Source organism: Pan troglodytes, chromosome 6 (assembly GCF_028858775.2).
Source record: "Pan troglodytes isolate AG18354 chromosome 6, NHGRI_mPanTro3-v2.0_pri, whole genome shotgun sequence".
NCBI lineage: Eukaryota > Metazoa > Chordata > Mammalia > Primates > Hominidae > Pan > Pan troglodytes.
The window spans coordinates 110,592,127-110,608,501 of record NC_072404.2 but is presented as its reverse complement, the minus strand read 5'-3'; the positions used below and the strand labels follow the sequence as shown (position 1 = coordinate 110,608,501).

The 16,375-nt window shown below is 46.4% G+C and overlaps 1 protein-coding gene across 1 annotated transcript; it reads right to left on the bottom strand.

Moving 5' to 3' along the window:
- Positions 1 to 1,733: 1,733 nt before the first annotated feature.
- Positions 1,734 to 11,675, bottom strand: LOC104005347 (mucin-17). The gene is made up of 9 exons (XM_054656160.2): positions 11,459 to 11,675; positions 11,049 to 11,107; positions 9,797 to 9,948; positions 8,752 to 8,820; positions 8,471 to 8,630; positions 7,286 to 7,447; positions 6,997 to 7,094; positions 4,168 to 4,244; positions 1,734 to 2,442 (listed from the first exon to the last, which is right to left on the bottom strand). The coding sequence occupies exons 1-9, from the start codon at positions 11,615 to 11,617 to the stop codon at positions 2,401 to 2,403; spliced, it is 978 nt and encodes a 325-aa protein (XP_054512135.1). The 5' UTR covers positions 11,618 to 11,675; the 3' UTR covers positions 1,734 to 2,400.
- Between the last annotated feature and the right edge of the window lie 4,700 nt (positions 11,676 to 16,375).

Here is a 16,375-nt window from a genome sequence, read left to right as displayed (position 1 = left end):
GTCAGGTTCGTGGTAATTTTCTATTTGTAACTTTTCTAATTTTTAATTTCCAATTTTGCGTAATTCGAAAAAATACATACCACTTTAGAGCAAATAGGACACAACGTTAACAACTGATAACTCCAGGTGAAGGTTATATGGGGTTCACTGTTATATATACATATATATGTGTAATTTTTTTTTTTTTTTAAGACAGACTCTCTCTGTCACCCAGGCTGGAATGCAGTGGTACAATCTCCGCTCACTGCAACCTCCGCCTCCCAGGTTCAAGCCATTCTCCTGCCTCAGCCTCCTAAGTAAGTGGGATTACAGGCATGCGCCACCATTCCCGGCTAGTTTTTGTATTTTTAATAGAGTCAGGGTTTTACCATGTTGGCCAGGCTGGTCTTGAACTCCTGACCTCAGGTGATCCGCCTGCCTCGGCCTCCCAAAGTGGTAGGATTACAGGCGTGAGCCACCACGCCCAGGTAGGGTTCACTTTTTTAACTTTATTGTTTTAACTTCCCTGTAGATTTGCAAATTTTCAAAATTAAAAAAAAAAAAAAAAAGGCCGGGCATAGTGGCTCATGCCTGGAATCCCAGCATTTTGGGAGACAGAAGTGGTTGGATCGTTTGAGCCTAGGAATTCAAGACCAGCCTGGACAATACAGCGAAACCCCGTCTCTACGAAAAAATAAAAAATTAGCCGGGCGTGGTGGCCGGCATCTGTGGTCTCAGTTACTTGGGAGGCTGAGGCTGGAGGAATTCTTGAGCCCAGGAGCTCAAGGTTGCAGTGAGCAGTGATCACACCACTGTGCTTTGGCCTTTGCGAAAGAGTGAGACTTTGTCTCAAAAAAAGGAAAAGAAAAGAAACAGAATTTTGATGGCAAATATGGAAATGATCAAGTGTAACGGAATATTTTTGTCACAGGAGAGGCCAGAAGGGGCCCGCTGAGAAACGGCATGGTGCCTGCAGGTGCTCAGAGCGTCCAGTAGGGGGAAGCAGAGTCCAGGTTCTGTCTCAGGTTAGGCTTTGAAGCGGGTGGCGGGTGGGACAGACTTTCAAGAATACAATGAATCCTGAGCGGCATGGCTGGAATAACAATAATTATTAAAAAGCGTCCTAGGAATATTAAGAAGGACAGCGATGAAAGAGGCTTTAGAAATAACCTAGTCCTTATTCGGCAGAAGGCAAGACTGAGTCCAAATAGATTTTTCCCAGATTTAACCCAAGGAATTCACGAGAAGGCTGGAAATAGAACCCAGGTCTCTATCTCTTTAGATGCATGGAAAGAAATAAAAGCCCGTTTTCAGAAGGAGAGCTTGGAAAAGTTGGTTTTCTTTGGTAGGAAGTGAGTCTCTCCCTCTCTCTCTCTCTCTCTCTCTCTCTCCCCCTCTGTGTGTATGTGTATGTGTGTGTGTCTGTCTGTCTGTCTGTCTGCCTTGCCTCTTGGACACCAGCAAATGGTGTCAGTGGAGTTCAAGGAATGGTCCTCTTTCCACTGCAAATCTCTCTCTTGTTGTCTTGAACCCCAAAAGCATCCGATTTTATGTTCTGGAGGAGAGAGAGAGAGTCTGGGAGGTTAGAAACAGGAGCAATGGGAAACAGGAGGAAAAGATCTGGGAACCATGAAAATTGTAATAAAATTGCTTTATTATTTTTAGTTACTACAAATATATATTATAATATTTACTAAGGAAAAAATCAGAACTCATAACAATAAGAACTTAAAAAATACCCACAATCTTATATACCAAAGGTAAATGCTCTATATTTAAATACAGGTGTTTTTCATGAAGATGGTATGCAATAATTCTTATGAGAGCATTTTGTGATATGTAAAGTGCATGCAGTCCAGTGTCCAAGGGGTCATGGTTGTAAACAGCCGGTCGAGGGCGCTGTCCATGGTACTGAACCCGGGGAGACGAGGGGAGGAACATCTCTGAGCTTGTTTGGAAGTGCTAGCAGGGAAGTCCAGATAGGTACTTGTATGCCTTTGACTGAAGCGTGGTCCTCCTCTATCAGAGAAGGTCGTCCTCTCGTCCTCTTCAACTGAGCATGCAGCTTTAGGAGGGACACATATGGGGCAGCGAGGGAGGACGGGGACACCCGCCTACTCAGCCAGATCAACCAAATCAATCCTGGCGATCAATGGGGTGATAGATGTTGCAGTCAGAGTACCCTCAAATCTGGAGCCTAGCCTGATATCATGACAAGCCCATTGGAGCTTCCACGGGTTTCTATTTGAGAATCTCCCAGCACTGCTGTCTCTCCTCTTTCTCCTTGGTAAGTACAGGGCTTGTTTCCTGTACTTACAATGGGAACATTGAGTTCCCATGGAAGGCTCTCAATGGGAAAATGCTCCACCAAGCTTAGCCGGACTGGGATCTCCTCACTCCCAGACTTCTCACCTCCATGCCTTAAAATGATGTCGTCATTACCTGAGGCCTCTGAATTCGGATCTGAAAAGAGAGATAAAACCAAGTGAGGGCTCAGCCCATGAGGAATTTGGGATACTGGAAGCATAAGGAGGATTGGGATAGGAAGTGTTAATTATTTTTATTTTTTATTATTTTTTTGAGACAGGGTCTTACTCTGCCATCCAGGCTGGAGTGCAGTGGCACAATCACGGCTCACTATGGCCTGTAACTTCTGGCCTCAAGCGATCCTCCCACCTCAGCCTCCCAAGTAGCTAGGACTACATGTGCACACAACCACACCTGAATAATTTTTAAATTTTTTGTAGAGATGAGGTTTCACTATGTTGCCCAGGGTGATCTCAAACTCCTGGGCTCAAGCAATCCATTCACTTCAACCTCCCAAAGTGCCGGGATTACAGGTGTGAGCCACTGTACCTGGCTATGATTATTATTTCTTTTATAGCAACAGAGTCTCACTTTGTTGCCCAGGCTGGTCCTAAACTCCTGACTTCAGACAATCTTCCTGCCTTGGCCTCACGAAGTGCTGGGATTGCAGGCATGAGCCACCGCACCTGGCCTAAGTGGTTGGTTTAGAATTTGTCCCATTACCTGGATTCTAGCACAAACCAATTGTGCCTTCCCCTCCCCGCCAGGTAGGTTTACAGTTATCCTTGCTGGAGATTTCATCCTTGCCCAAAGGGCTATGTCAAGGGAGCATAGCACCTGAAGACGTTCACACTTGTTATTTCTCCTACCCTCAAATATCCATCTAGTTTAAATCATATTAAGGCAGTGATCAAGGAGTGGTCACTTTTTGCCCAAGTGACCAATCTTGGCCTTAATCATGAGGGGAAAACCTGATGTTATATACTTGTTGAAGTGAGGCGATAGCATTATCTATGATATAACAAAAATGTTTAATCTGATTCCAGTTAAGCCTCTAGACCCAACCTCCAGTATTTCCAATCCTAGAATACCTCTAATACCTCTGATACTAAGGATGGGGGGACAAGTTAGATGACACCATGAAACAAACCAGGAGTGTGAGACATTTTTCAAGACAACCATCCTAGACTCTTAAAAAAAGCAGTATGTTAAAAAATGTAGGAGCCCATTCTAGATTAAAAGACCAAAGAGACATAACAGAAGTCAGTGAGTGAAATCTGTTATATCTACATCTGAGAAAAAAAATAGTAATAAAAGATGTCCTTGGGCTAATTGGAAACACTGGGTACCAGACGATATTGTGAAGTTATGATCAATGTATTGGATATAATCGTGGTATTGGGAAGTGTGTGCTGAAATGGTTAGAGATCAAGTGTCATAATGTTGGCAGCTGACTTCCAAATTATTCAGCAAAAATTAGTGAATAGATCAATACAAAGAAAGAAACATATGGCATGTTAAGCCTTGTTGAGCTAGATGGAATATGTAAGTATTTACTGCACTGCTATTTTGACTTTTATGTGTGTTTACAAATTAAAATAACTAAGTAAGTTGGCCATCAAGGATGTACTTAGAGTAGGGAAGGAAACCTCCGAACCTGAAGCCTCAGGGGTCAAAGGAAAGTGATTCCACCTTGCTACTTAGCTTTTATTCTTCCCCGGAGTTAGGCTTGTTTCCTGGCAGTATGGACCTGGGAGGATCACCTGGACCAATAAACGGTAAACATGGTTCTGTTTTTCTGAAGGTCCTACCATGTAGGAAAGGAGAAGAAGAAAGTCGCAGGGTTGGGGGAGGCCAGCATCCCATCCAGGCCCTTCTTACCTTTGTTTCAGGGTCTATGTGTCTCAAGGAGGGCTGGAAATTACTATAGATGGACTCCAGGTGGATGGAATCATCATCTTGTGGAGGGATGGAAAGCACCATGGAAACAGGAGGTTAGAAGGACAAACTTTCATCTCTCCCTTTAATCCCATCTGATGGAGGATGAGACAGTTTTTCTCTACCCCTAGGAAACTGCAAACCCTTGAAAATGTGACAAACTGTCAACATTACCTGACTCAGCACCTCCCTAATACAGGCATATTAAGGCTATGAATTTTCTGAGTACAGCTGTAGCTGCATCCCACAAGTCTTGACACTAATTTCTCACTTTCACTATAATCTCTTATCTGATCCATACATTATTTAGACACTTGAAAAAAATTTCCAAAGATACGGGATTTTTGTTTTTGTTTTCCAAAACTATTTTTGTTATTGATTTCTAACATACTTGCATTATGGTCAGATAATATCATCTGATTTAAATAATTTTTTATAAGTTTTTTGAGGCTTTTTTAATGGTCTGTGTATGGCCATCCTTAAAAGTTTTCTTGTGGACTCAGGTAATAAATGTGTACCCTCTATTTGTTGAATGCGGTGTTCTGTATTGTATTAAGGCTAATTATTTTGTACAAAAGTTCTGTAATCCTCACTGACTTTTGTCAATTACCAAGAGAGGCGTTTTAAAAATCTCTTACCATGTTGGTGAATTTGTTAATTTTTTTCTTGCAGCTTTGTCAGTTTTTGCTTTATCTATTTCGAGATTGTACTAACAGAGCATACAAATTAGACTTGTGTCTAACAGAGTAAGCCATTTCCTAATATTGATCATTTTTATACCTAGTAATTCTTTTTGCTTTAAAGTTTATGTGCCTGCAATGAGTACAGCTATACACAAAACAACAGACACTTTGTTTAGTATTACCCTGTTTTGTCTTTTCTACACTTTTGTTTCTAACCTTTGTGTTTCTATTTAACATGTACCTCCCACCGACAGTGGATACCTAGATTTTTTTTTTTAATCCTTTTTAAACTAGAGTTTAATCTACTTATATGTATTATGATTTGTGATATATTTGCATTACGTCCTATCATTTTATTTTCTATTTTCTATGTGTCCTATCTCCTCTTCCTCTTCCCCTTCCTCCTCCTCCTCCTCCTCCTCCTCCTCCTCCTTCTACGGAATCTTGCTCTGTTGCCCAGGCTGGAGTGTAGTGGTGCGATTTCAGCTCACTGCAGCCTCCACTTCCCAGGTTCCAGCGATTCTCCTGCCTCAGCCTCCCAGGTGGTTGGGATTACAGGCACATGCCACCACGTCCAGCTAATTTTTGTGTTTTTAGTAGAGACGGGGTTTCACCATGTTGGCCAGGTTGGTCTCCTGACCTCAGGTGACCCACTAGCCTCAGCCTCCCAAAGTGCTAGGATTACAGGCATGAGCCACATTTTTTTTTGTTTGTTTTGTTTTAGAGACAGGGTCTTGCTCTGTTGCCCAGGTTGGAGTGCAGTGGTGCAGTCATAGCTCACGCAGCCTTGACCTCCTGGGCTCAAGTGATCCTCCTGACTCAGCCTCCTGAATAGCTAGGATTACAGGCATGCACCACTGTGCCTGGCTAATTTTTTTAATTTTTTGAACTCGTTATGTTACCCAGGCTGGTCTTGAACTCCTGGCCTCAAGAGATCCTCCAGCCTCGGCCTCCCAAAGCATTGGGACTGTAAGCATGAGCCACTGCGTCTCACCTCCTTTTTCTTTTTCTCCCTTTCCTGCCTCTTTGTGGGTTGACTCGACTTTTCCTCATTCTAATCTTCCCCTTCTTTAGAATTTAAAGACTATTTTGAGAAATTTCTCATTCCACATATTTCCTTCTTTAGAATTTAAAGACTCTATTTTTAGAAATTTTAACATGTGCCTTTAACCTAGCAAAATCTAATGTTAGTCTCTTTACTGAGGTACAACTCCCCTGCTAATGAGCTCACCCACTCCTGAGCACTAATCTGTGCACTAGAGAAATCTACCACCCTCAAGGAACCTGTGTCTCCCCAGTGGTTCAGTTCACTATGCCCCATCCAGGGTCTCACAGGAGTCAGTAATGGAAATAAGGTTTTAGCTGTGGAGCCAAACATTTTGGAGTGGGAAATATTTTCCCCCTTCACTCTATAAGCCTCAGGGTCTTCCCAGGTGCCTCCTATGTACTCTTTTTTTTTTTTTTTTTTTTGACAGGGTCTTGTTCTGTTGCCCAGGCTGGATTGCAGTGGTACAATCACGGCTCACTGCAGCCTCCATCTCCCAGGCTCAAGCAATTCTCCTGCCTCAGCCTCATGAGTAGTTGGGACTTCAGGTGCATGCCACCATGCCCAGATAATTTAAAATTTTTTTTCTTTTTTTTTTTTGAGACGGAGTTTCGTGCTTGTTGCCCAGGCTGGAGTGCAATGGCACAATCTCGGCTAACTGCAACCTCTGCCTCCCAGGTTCAAGTGATTCTCCTGCCTCAGCCTCCCGAGTAGCTGGGATTACAGGCAGCTGCCACCACACCCAGCTAATTTTTTTGTATTTTCAGTAGAGACAGGGTTTCACTATGTGGTCCAGGCTGGTCTCAAACTCCTGACCTCAAGTGGTCCACCTGCCTCAGCCTCCCTTTTTTATTTTTATTTTTATTTTTTTTTTAAGAGATAGAGTTTTGCTGTGTTGTTGCCCAGGTTGATCTTGAGCTCCTGGCCTCAAGTAATACTCCTGCCTTGGCCTTTCAAAGTGCTGGGATTACAGGTGTGAGCCCACCGCACCCAGCCTGTTTCCACATTTTGAGCCATTCTGAGTTCAGAGAGGAAGGCCAATACCTCGGCAGATGTCAAAGCCAATGTTTTGGAAGGTCCCAGGAGCTGGTCCACCGTCCTCTTCTTGCCACTTGTATAACTGAGACAATCTATACTTTTGCCTATTGATGGAAACATCAGAGAGACCCCATTAGGATTGGGGAACAGGAATAAGGACCAGGGACAAGCTGTATCCCCATTTTTAGCTGCCCCCGCTGCCCACCTAGACTATGAAGTGATTAGAGACAGAGGGTTCAGAGGAAGAGGAGGAGCTGGAGGGAGTTGGAAGAGGAGGTGGTAGGGGCTCGCTCACCGTTTCACCTCTCTCTTGGAGCGGAAAACGAGCATCAGGAGAGCTACCAGGATGATCAGCATCAGCACGACCCCTGCCCCCACGAGGCCATACACCAGACTCTTCTGGGTGCCCTGGTTACAGGCCTCCCCACTGTACCAGTGAGTTTCCGTGGTCACGAAGCTGAGATGGGAGAGAAGCGGCAGGTTGGGGAGAGAGAACGGAGTCAGCACCAGCTTCAGACCTGGGCCCTGCCCAGTGGGTGTTTAATGAAGAGGAGGCAAGAAGAGATTGCCAGGGGGCATAAAGCAAGGCACCCCGAGGGGATGAACAGAGATGAAGACCAGCATCCCTGGAGGTGGTCCTCAAATGAGCTCAATTCCCACTCCAAGCTTTTAGATTTTGCCTCCAGTTGCAACCCAGGACCTAGGATGGTTGGCCCAACCCTGGGTCTTCCCTGGGCTGCACCCCCAGGGACTCCAGGACCCCACAGTGATCTTGCATCCACCCATTAACCTCCTCACTTCCAGCCTTCCTCTCTGTCAAGAAAGCCAGGCTGCAGCCCTGATCCAGAGCTCCCACTACACCCCTGAAGCTCTTCTTCCCTGCTGCCTTGAGATGCCCTCTCTAAGCCCTGTTCCTTTCTTCCCCTTTCCAGCTTGTGACCCCCTCTTCCAGGAAGCCTTCCCAAATTAACTACTCAGGTCTTTGCCCACATGTGGCTTCTTCCCGCACCTGATGCTCCAGCTGTTCTCTCTCTTTGGTTCTGTTTAAAGTGACAATGTTTTTCTTCGCTTTCCTACCTCTGTGACTGGGCTAGAGGGCTTCTCCCCACTCCCCATATGGGTGTGTAACCTTCTGTTTCTATTTCACCAGCAGAGGATCTTGTTCTCTCTCTGGAGAGAGAGCAAGGCTCTGTCTCTGTTCCCTCTGTCGGACAACCTTCCCAGGAGGTTGTCACCGTCCTCAGCCCTCCTTTGCACACAGAGGACATGATTAGGCTGTTCTGGACACAGCCTTGGAGCTCAACTACTCATGTTTTTACCTTATCCCCAACCCAATTCCTCTGCAGCTGGACACATTCAGGAGACGCTGGGACCTAGTCCCATGACCTTGGTCTCCAGGCAATGCCTGGGGTGAAGCCCTGCAGGGGAGGGGAGGACCAGGACGTCTGGGCTGGGCTGGAGGAGATGGGGGAGCACTCACAGGCACTGGGGTCCACTTAGAGACATCTGGCACTTGCCGAGGCTACAGTTCTTGGAGACATTGAAGCCAGGCTCACAGGGGCTGATGCAGTATGGCTTCTGGTCCCGGTACTCCACTACGAAGTAGTCTCCATATTCCTTGGCCATCTTCCGGCAGTCCTCTGGTGGGGGGTGCAGGGACAGGGAGCAGCCGTGATCAGAGGGCTGGGGGGACACTGTCCCACTCCTCCTGGGCTCCCCACCTCTCCAGCCTTCCCCCAAACCCCTTGTGTTATCACCTACCTTCAGGGTCGTACTGGGTCACCGTAATGTTTTGCACTTGGGTGCCAGTGGTGTTGAAACACATCATGGCTGTGAAAGAGACACATAAAACCCCTCACGACACATACACGCTTGTTCTGCGTCCTCAGGGAGCTGAGACATGTGTGTGTGTGAGAAGGGGGTGGGCTGCGATGGGGAGGTGGGAATCCGGCCCCGGCAGAGGGGCAGCATCAGCCTCGCGTCCAGTGACCCTCCAAGTGTCCTGAGCCTTTTTGTCCTATGCCTCCCTTTTCTCTCTTATTTTCTTTCTTTCTCTCTCTTTTTTTTTTTTTTTTTGAGATGGAGTATTGCTCTGTCACCCAGGCTAGAGTACAGTGGTGCAATCTCAGCTCACTGCAACCTCTGCTTCCCAGTTTCAAGCGATTCTCCTGTCTCAGCCTCCCAAGTAGCTAGAACTACAGGCACCTGCCACCATGCCTGGCTAATTTTGTATTTTCAGTAGAGATGGGGTTTCACCATGTTGACCAGGCTAGTTTCGAACTCCTGGCCTCAAGTGATCTGCCCGTCTCAGCCTCCCAAAGTGCTGGGATTACAGGCGTGAGCCACCATGCCTGCCCAATGCCTCCTTCTTCCCTCTTCTGCCATGATCCACACACTTAGATGAACCCCTGTGTAACGAGGCCCATGGGTCCTCATTTCCAGCAGACTCCCCTGTCCTATAGCCGTTAGTCCTGGTGCCCTGCAAGATCTGGTCTGCTTGTATGTCTGGCCTTGCAGGTTCCGGGACGAATTCCTGGATCTCCATGTTCTCCTGCTCTCTCCATTTGCCTTTGTCCCTTCCCCTACCCCAGGGAAAAAAATGGGCCAGAGGATGATGAAGATTAAAGACTCTCTCGGCCCAATCCTGGGGCTTCTTTGCGCTGCAACCCCAGGGACTCTAGGACCCCACAGTGATTCTTGCACCCACCCATTAACCATCCTCACTCCCAGCCCTCCTGTCTATTAAGAAAGTCATGCCCCAGCTCTGATGCCTTCTCCCTTCCCTCCCTGGAAGCCCAGAGTTCACCTGAGCAAATATCATTAATCATTATTTGCTGTGCGGTCACATTTGTGATTTTCTCTTTCACTACTTCGGTGGCATTGTCCAATACTGTCTTGTATTCTGGTGTGTACTTGGTTCTTAGGAGGACGTCATGCTCCACCACCACACTGCCAAGACTGAAGAGGGAAGGGAAGACGTCCTGGGGTCAGAATTGGGTGCTTACCTCTAGAATCTGTACCAGGCAAGCTTCACCCTCTCTGATCCCAAGGGAAGGCAGAGCTGGGGGCAGGACAGTTGGGGTGATGACTCTGTCCTAGGCATTTGGGGCAGGACAGTTTGGGGTGATGGCTCTGTCCTACACACTGCACTGGGCCCCCTGCTACAGGAGTTCTCCCAGCAGCCTGTGCCTAAGAGAACTTTCCACAAAGGGAGTCTCTGGGAGGTCTTAGGGAAGCCCCAGCGATGAAGATGGATGGAGGAATGGGAACCACAGAAGAGGCCATCCTTGAGGTTTTTGGGTTTTTTGTTTTAGAGACAGAGTCTTACTCTGCTGCCCAGGCTGGAGAGCAATGGTGCGATCCTGGCTTACTCTAGCCTCTGACTCCTGGGCTCACGTGATCCTCCTGCCTCGGATTCCTGAGTAGCTAGGTCTACAGGTGTATACCACCATGCCCTGCTAATTTTTGTATTTTTTGTAGAGACAAGGTCTTGCTATGTTGCTCAGGCTGGTCTTGTGCTCCCGGCCTCAAATAATCCTTCCACCTCGGCCTCCCAAAGTGCTGGGATTACAGGTGTGAGCTACTGCACCTGGTGCCTCCTACATTTATATATTGAAGCCCTAACCTCCAGAACCTCAGAATGTGACTATATTTGGAGATAGGGTCTTTAAAGAGGTGAGTAAATTAAAATGAGGCCATTAGTGTAGGCCCTCATCCAGTCTGACTGGTGTCCTTATAAGGGGAAATTTGGATATGCAGAGACAGCAGGGAGATGTGCACAGAGGAAAGACCATGCAAAGACACAGCAAGAAGGCAGCCACCCACAAGCCAAGGAGAGAGGCCTCCAGAGAAACCACACCCACCCACACCTTCATCTTAGACCTCCAGCCCCTAGAACTGGGAGAAATAGATTTCTGTTGTTTAAGCCGCCCCATCGGTGGTATTCTGCAATAGCTGCCTGGGCACAGTAATGCAGGGGGCACAGTTCTAATTGCCTTTATAACTATGACCACTGCTTCCACGCCACAGACCCTCTTCCCACGGGCCCAGACACTTACCGTAGCTTTGTGATGTTCACCCCGACATACTCAGGGATCCCGGAATACACAATATTCATCTGAAAGGCAAGGGGCCACTGTGTCATCCCAGAGGGACCACGGGGCCTTTCCGTGGGACATCAGGAGGTCACAGGACCAGGGGATGATCCTGTCCCGCAGCATCATAGCACACTCATCAAATGGAGTGGTTTCTTTCCAGAGACCTGCTCCCCCCCAGGGGCCTCCTGAAGCCCCCAGGTAAAACCTGGCCTCATCTCTTCCCTCCTCCACTGGCAAGCCCTGAGGACGTGGGGGCCTGAGAGAACTCCCACACATCTAACAAGGGAACAGCCCCCAGCTACCTTCTTACCCTACAGACTCTGCTCTGGGGGGAACTGAGTAGCCATGGGGCCTTGCTCTCCCAGACTTACCTGTTCCGTGAATGTCTGATTGAACTCCTGGAATTCCTGGGAAGAGTGGTTTTTTAGCTCTTCGGTGAACTTCACACTGGTCACTGTCAAAGTCAGTTCCATTTGGGCAGAGATAGTCTCCGGTGGCCCTGAGGCGGGTAGACTTACTGAGCAAAGCATCTCTGAGTTTCCTACTCAGAAGATCTGCCCCCAGCCTGGGTGGAGGGAGTGAGCTCCATTGTATTTTATGGTAAAGTTTTGTGCCAAATTTGTATCCAAAATACACCTTCTTGTTTTATTTCCTTTTCTTTCCTTTTTATTCATTTTCTTTTCTTTCTTTATCTCTTTCCCTCTTTCTTTCTTTCTTTTTTCCTTCCTTCCTTCCTTCTTTCTTTTTTTTGACAGGGTATTGTTCTGTTGCTCAGGCTGGAGTGCAGTGGTGAGATCATAGCTCAGTGCAGTCTTGACCTCCTGGGCTCAAGCAATCCTCCCACATCAGCCTCCCAAGCAGCTAAGACTACAAGTATGCACCACCACACCCAGTCAAGTTTTTTTTTTTTAAATAAATAAATTAGATCTCAGTATGTTGCCCAGGCTGGTCTCGAGCTCCTGGCCTCAAGTGATCCTGCCTCAGGCTCCCAAAGCACTGGAATTACAGGCGAGAGCCACCGTGCCTGGCCTATTTTATTCATTTTGTAATGCTTTAGCATTCATAGCACTGGGTGGAAACAAAACAAAACAAAACAAAAAACACCACAGCCCAGAAGAGGCCCTATTCCTGGCCTCACATCAAGGTGGGGCAGGAACTGTTGCTTGTATGGAGGTCGGGTCCCAGGGCACGGGGTGGGGGAAGGCCTGGGGTTGCACTCACCTATGTCAATGATGCTGACCACCTCCTCACACAACTCCCCATAATAGAGGTTGGGACACTGGCACTTGAGCCCATCCCAGGTGCCTCCATTCTCGCAGCGAGAGGCCGTATTCTGGCACCCATCTCCAAAGCCTGTGGAACAATCACAGAAGTTTTCTTTCCAAGTTCCTCCATTGAGGCACCTCACTGGAAGGAGCAGGGATCTACTGTGGTTACATGTTGAGCACAGCACTTTACAGCTTACAATGCGTTTGCACGGACACTGTCTAATTTGTTCGTTTTTTGAATCCGAGTTTTACCCTTGTCACCCAGGCTGGAGTGCAATGGCGCAATCTTGGCTCACTGCAACCTCCACCTCCCAGGTTCAAGTGATTCTCCTGCCTCAGCCTCCTGAGTAGCTGAGATTACAGGCGCGTGCCACCACACCCAGCTAAGTTTTTGTATTTTTAGTAGAGACGAGGTTTCACCAGTTTGGCCAGGCTGGTCTCAAACTCCTGACCTCAGGTGATCTGCCCACCTCAGCCTCCCAAAGTGCTGGGATTACAAGCGTGAGCCACTGCGCCCGGCTCCGACACTGCCTAATATGATACTCTCATGAGACCCCAGGGGTGCACAGGACAGTTACTATTATCCTCACTTCACAGATACGCAAAGTGAGTCAGAGAAAGGCTAAGCCACCTCCCGATGGGTCCAAGTGCAGGCTACACTCCACCCAGTCCTAGTCCAGCATGCTTGACTTTACACCAAAAACGTGAAGAAAGAGAAACCTGGTATTGTGAGAGGTGAGCGACACAGTCAGGGCTGAGGAAGAGAGAACCCGGGTGAACTTGAACAGTCTAGATTCCACCCAGGTTGAGAATTAGATGGTCGTTGTTCCTCAACACCAGCTTTGGAAAAGCCCATACTGGCAATCGTTACTGTTATGACTCATTCTGATTCTTTTTTAATTTACTGGGATGTGGAGTTTGAGGGAGGAGTTTAGATCTTATTTTATTTATTTATTTATTTATTTATTTTAATTTTTTTTTTTTGAGACGGAGTCTTGCTCTGTCGCCCGGGCTGGAGTGCAGTGGCGTGATCTCGGCTCACTGCAAGCTCTGCCTCCCAGGTTCACGCCATTCTCCTACCTCAGCCTCCCAAGTAGCTGGGACTACAGGCATGCCTGCCACCACGCCCAGCTAATTTTTTGTATTTTTAATAGAGACGATGTTTCACCGTGTTAGCCAGGATGGTCTTGATCTCCTGACCTCGTGATCCACCCACCTCAGCCTCCCAAAGTGCTGGGATTACAGGTGTGAGCCACTGTGCCGGGCATTTTATTATTATTTTTTTTTGAGAGAGAGTCTCACCATCTCGTTCAGGTTGGAGCGCAGTGGTGCAATCATAGCTCACTACAGCCTTGACCTCCTGGGCTTAAGCAATCCTCCCACCCTAGCCTCCCAAGTAACTGGGACTGCAGGCATGAATCACCATGCCTGGCTAATTTTTAAATTTTTTCTGTGGAGATGGGGTATTGCTCTGTTGCTCAGGCTGGTCTCAAACTCCTGGCCTTAACAAATTCTCCAGTCTCGGCCTCACAAAATCCTGGGATTACAGGTATGAGCCATCATGCCCAGCCTAACAACTCCTTTTTAAATTGCAATTCCACAAATAAACTCTTAGTTTAAATAGGTAGGAAGTAGTGATAGCCAACTCTAGAATATCTGTGCCAATCAACCTGGAAAATCTAAAGCTCTGTTTTCTTTGGCTATTCTTGAAACTCGCTTTGCCTGGGTAGATCAGTATTCAAGGTGTAATTTGTCTGGGGACGTGCACGAGGTATGTATAGACTCTGCAAAGACCTGCCTCACCTCTGCCTTCCAGTTTACCCTAAACAGACTCAGAGAGCAGGATCCACACTTGTGAAAATCACAGCATGCAGCCTCTATTTATGGGCTTTTGCTCCAAGACATTTGGAAAGAATAGAAGAGAGAAGTCAAGAGTCCTGGGCACACTGGAAACCCATACATCCTAAATCAGTCTCCTCCCTCTATCTCTCTCCCGCTTTCACTACTGAAGACGTCCAGACCTGAGCTAAGTGCCAAAACACAGGCTAGTCAGAAACAACAGAAGCAGATGCTGGGGCGCGTTCACCCATTGCTCAACAGTCTAAGGGAAGGCCAATCTCTGGTGAAGAAGAGGAAGACAGAAGGAGGACAATCTGCTTTAAAGATGTGACCGACACCAGATGGTGGGTCCAGTGGCATTGCAGCCACCTGGCCTTTGTCGTGAGACACCTACGAGGCTTCCTGGAAATACAAGGTCCAGATCTCCCACCTGAAAATTCTCAGACCACTCATCTGAGAATCAGAGAGCTCAAGAAGACAAAGATATATTGGAGACAATCCAGAGAAAAAAGCCATATGATAGAAAATCCAGCCAGGCACGGTGGCTAACACCTGTAATCCTAACACTTTGGGAAGCTGAGGCGGGTGGATCACCTGAGGTCAGGAGTTCAAGAACAGCCTGGCCAACATGGTGAAACCCTGTCTCTACTAAAAATACAAAAATTAGCTGGATGTGGTGGTGTGCTCTGTAATCCCAGCTACTTGGGAGGTTGAGGTGAGAGAATCGCTTAAGGTGGAGGTTGCAGTGAGCCGTGATCGCGCCATTGCACTCCAGCCTGGCCAACAAGAGTGAAACTCCAACAAAAAAAAAAAAAAAAAAGAAAAAAAGAAAAGAAAAGAAAAGAAGAAAGTTCAGGCAAAGTAGAATTCAGCAAAGGAAAAAAATCACAAAGTCCAGAGAAAACGTAGTAGTCAAAAGCTGAAGAACCACCCTTCATCATCATCAATTCAAGATGGGATTGGGCAGTTCTGTGGGCAGACACAGATCATATACCTGTGAGCCTATTCATCTAAATAAATCAGTGTTTTCAAGTATTTTAATTAGCATACTTTAAAAAATGTATGCAAAATATTCTTAATCTGGGAGTCATACTCACAGGTCTATTAGTATATTACATGATTCATGTAATAAAATATACAGGATATTATAATAGCAGGTATTGAATGGTGCAACGCTCACCCTAACATGAGAGAAGAAGGCTGAGTGAAAGTTCTTGAGTCAGAGAAAGGAAAGGGATACGTAAGGACAGCAAAACACTCATAGGCATTGGAGGTAGAATTCAGAGCTGACAGAAGTGAAGGAACCTTCTTTTGCTTCTATAGTGGGTGCTCAGAGGATAAGATGAATCAAAATAAAAGTGAATGGTGGCAGAGATACTTGACAAAGGTACACATGAATGAATTGGCAAAAACCTTCTGCAAAAAAAAAGTTCATACTTTAGTATGAACAAAATCAATGAGAAAATCCACTAGAAAGTTTACAAAGTAAACTAAAAAGTTTAAAAGAAAACAAACCACTCAGAGTTAATAACATCGTGGCATACAAAGTGCAATGGAATAGAGACCTGCAGAATACAAAAGAGAGAAAATAGGACTTCTGGACAGAATACTGGAGATCGAGGTGCCCAGGCAAAGAGAGGTAATGCTTTGTTCAAAAAAGGGGAACTTGTGCAAGAAACAGTGAGAGCAGAGAAGTGAGAGAGTGCTGAGACAGAAAACCTTGATGCAGGTTTTATCAAAGGGAAAACAAGTAAGTCAGAGCAAAAGGAGTTTAGGAGTAAATGTTTAAGAAGAAAACCACAAAAAGTAGTGAGTGGAGATTGAAAAGAAAGGTTAGTTTCAAAAAGGAAAATTCTTTTGAAAAGTGTCTGTTCTTATCCTTTGCCCACTTTTTGATGGGGTTGTTTGATTTTTTTCTTGTAAATTTGTTTAAGTTCTTTGTAGATTCTGGATATTAGCTCTTTGTCAGATGGGTAGATTGCAAAAATTTTCTCCCATTCTGTAGGTTGCCTGTTCACTCCATGGAATACTATGCAGCCATTAAAAAAGGATGAGTTCACATCCTTTGTAGGGACATGGATGAAGCTGGAAACCATCATTCTGAGCAAACTATCACAAGGACAGAAAACCAAACACCACATGTTCTCACTCATAGGTGGGAATTGAACAACAAGAACACGT

Excerpts from the sequence above, each read along its gene's own strand:
- LOC104005347 (XM_054656160.2), bottom strand. The coding sequence starts at position 11,617 with ATGCTTTGCTCAGTAAGTCTACCCGCCTCAGGGCCACCGGAGACTATC. Across the intron at positions 9,949-11,048 it reads GTGAACATCACAAAGCTACG|TCTTGGCAGTGTGGTGGTGG; the intron begins GTAAGTGTCTGG and ends TTCCCTCTTCAG. Across the intron at positions 7,095-7,285 it reads TCCAAGAGAGAGGTGAAACG|GCAAAAGTATAGATTGTCTC; the intron begins GTGAGCGAGCCC and ends TTCCATCAATAG.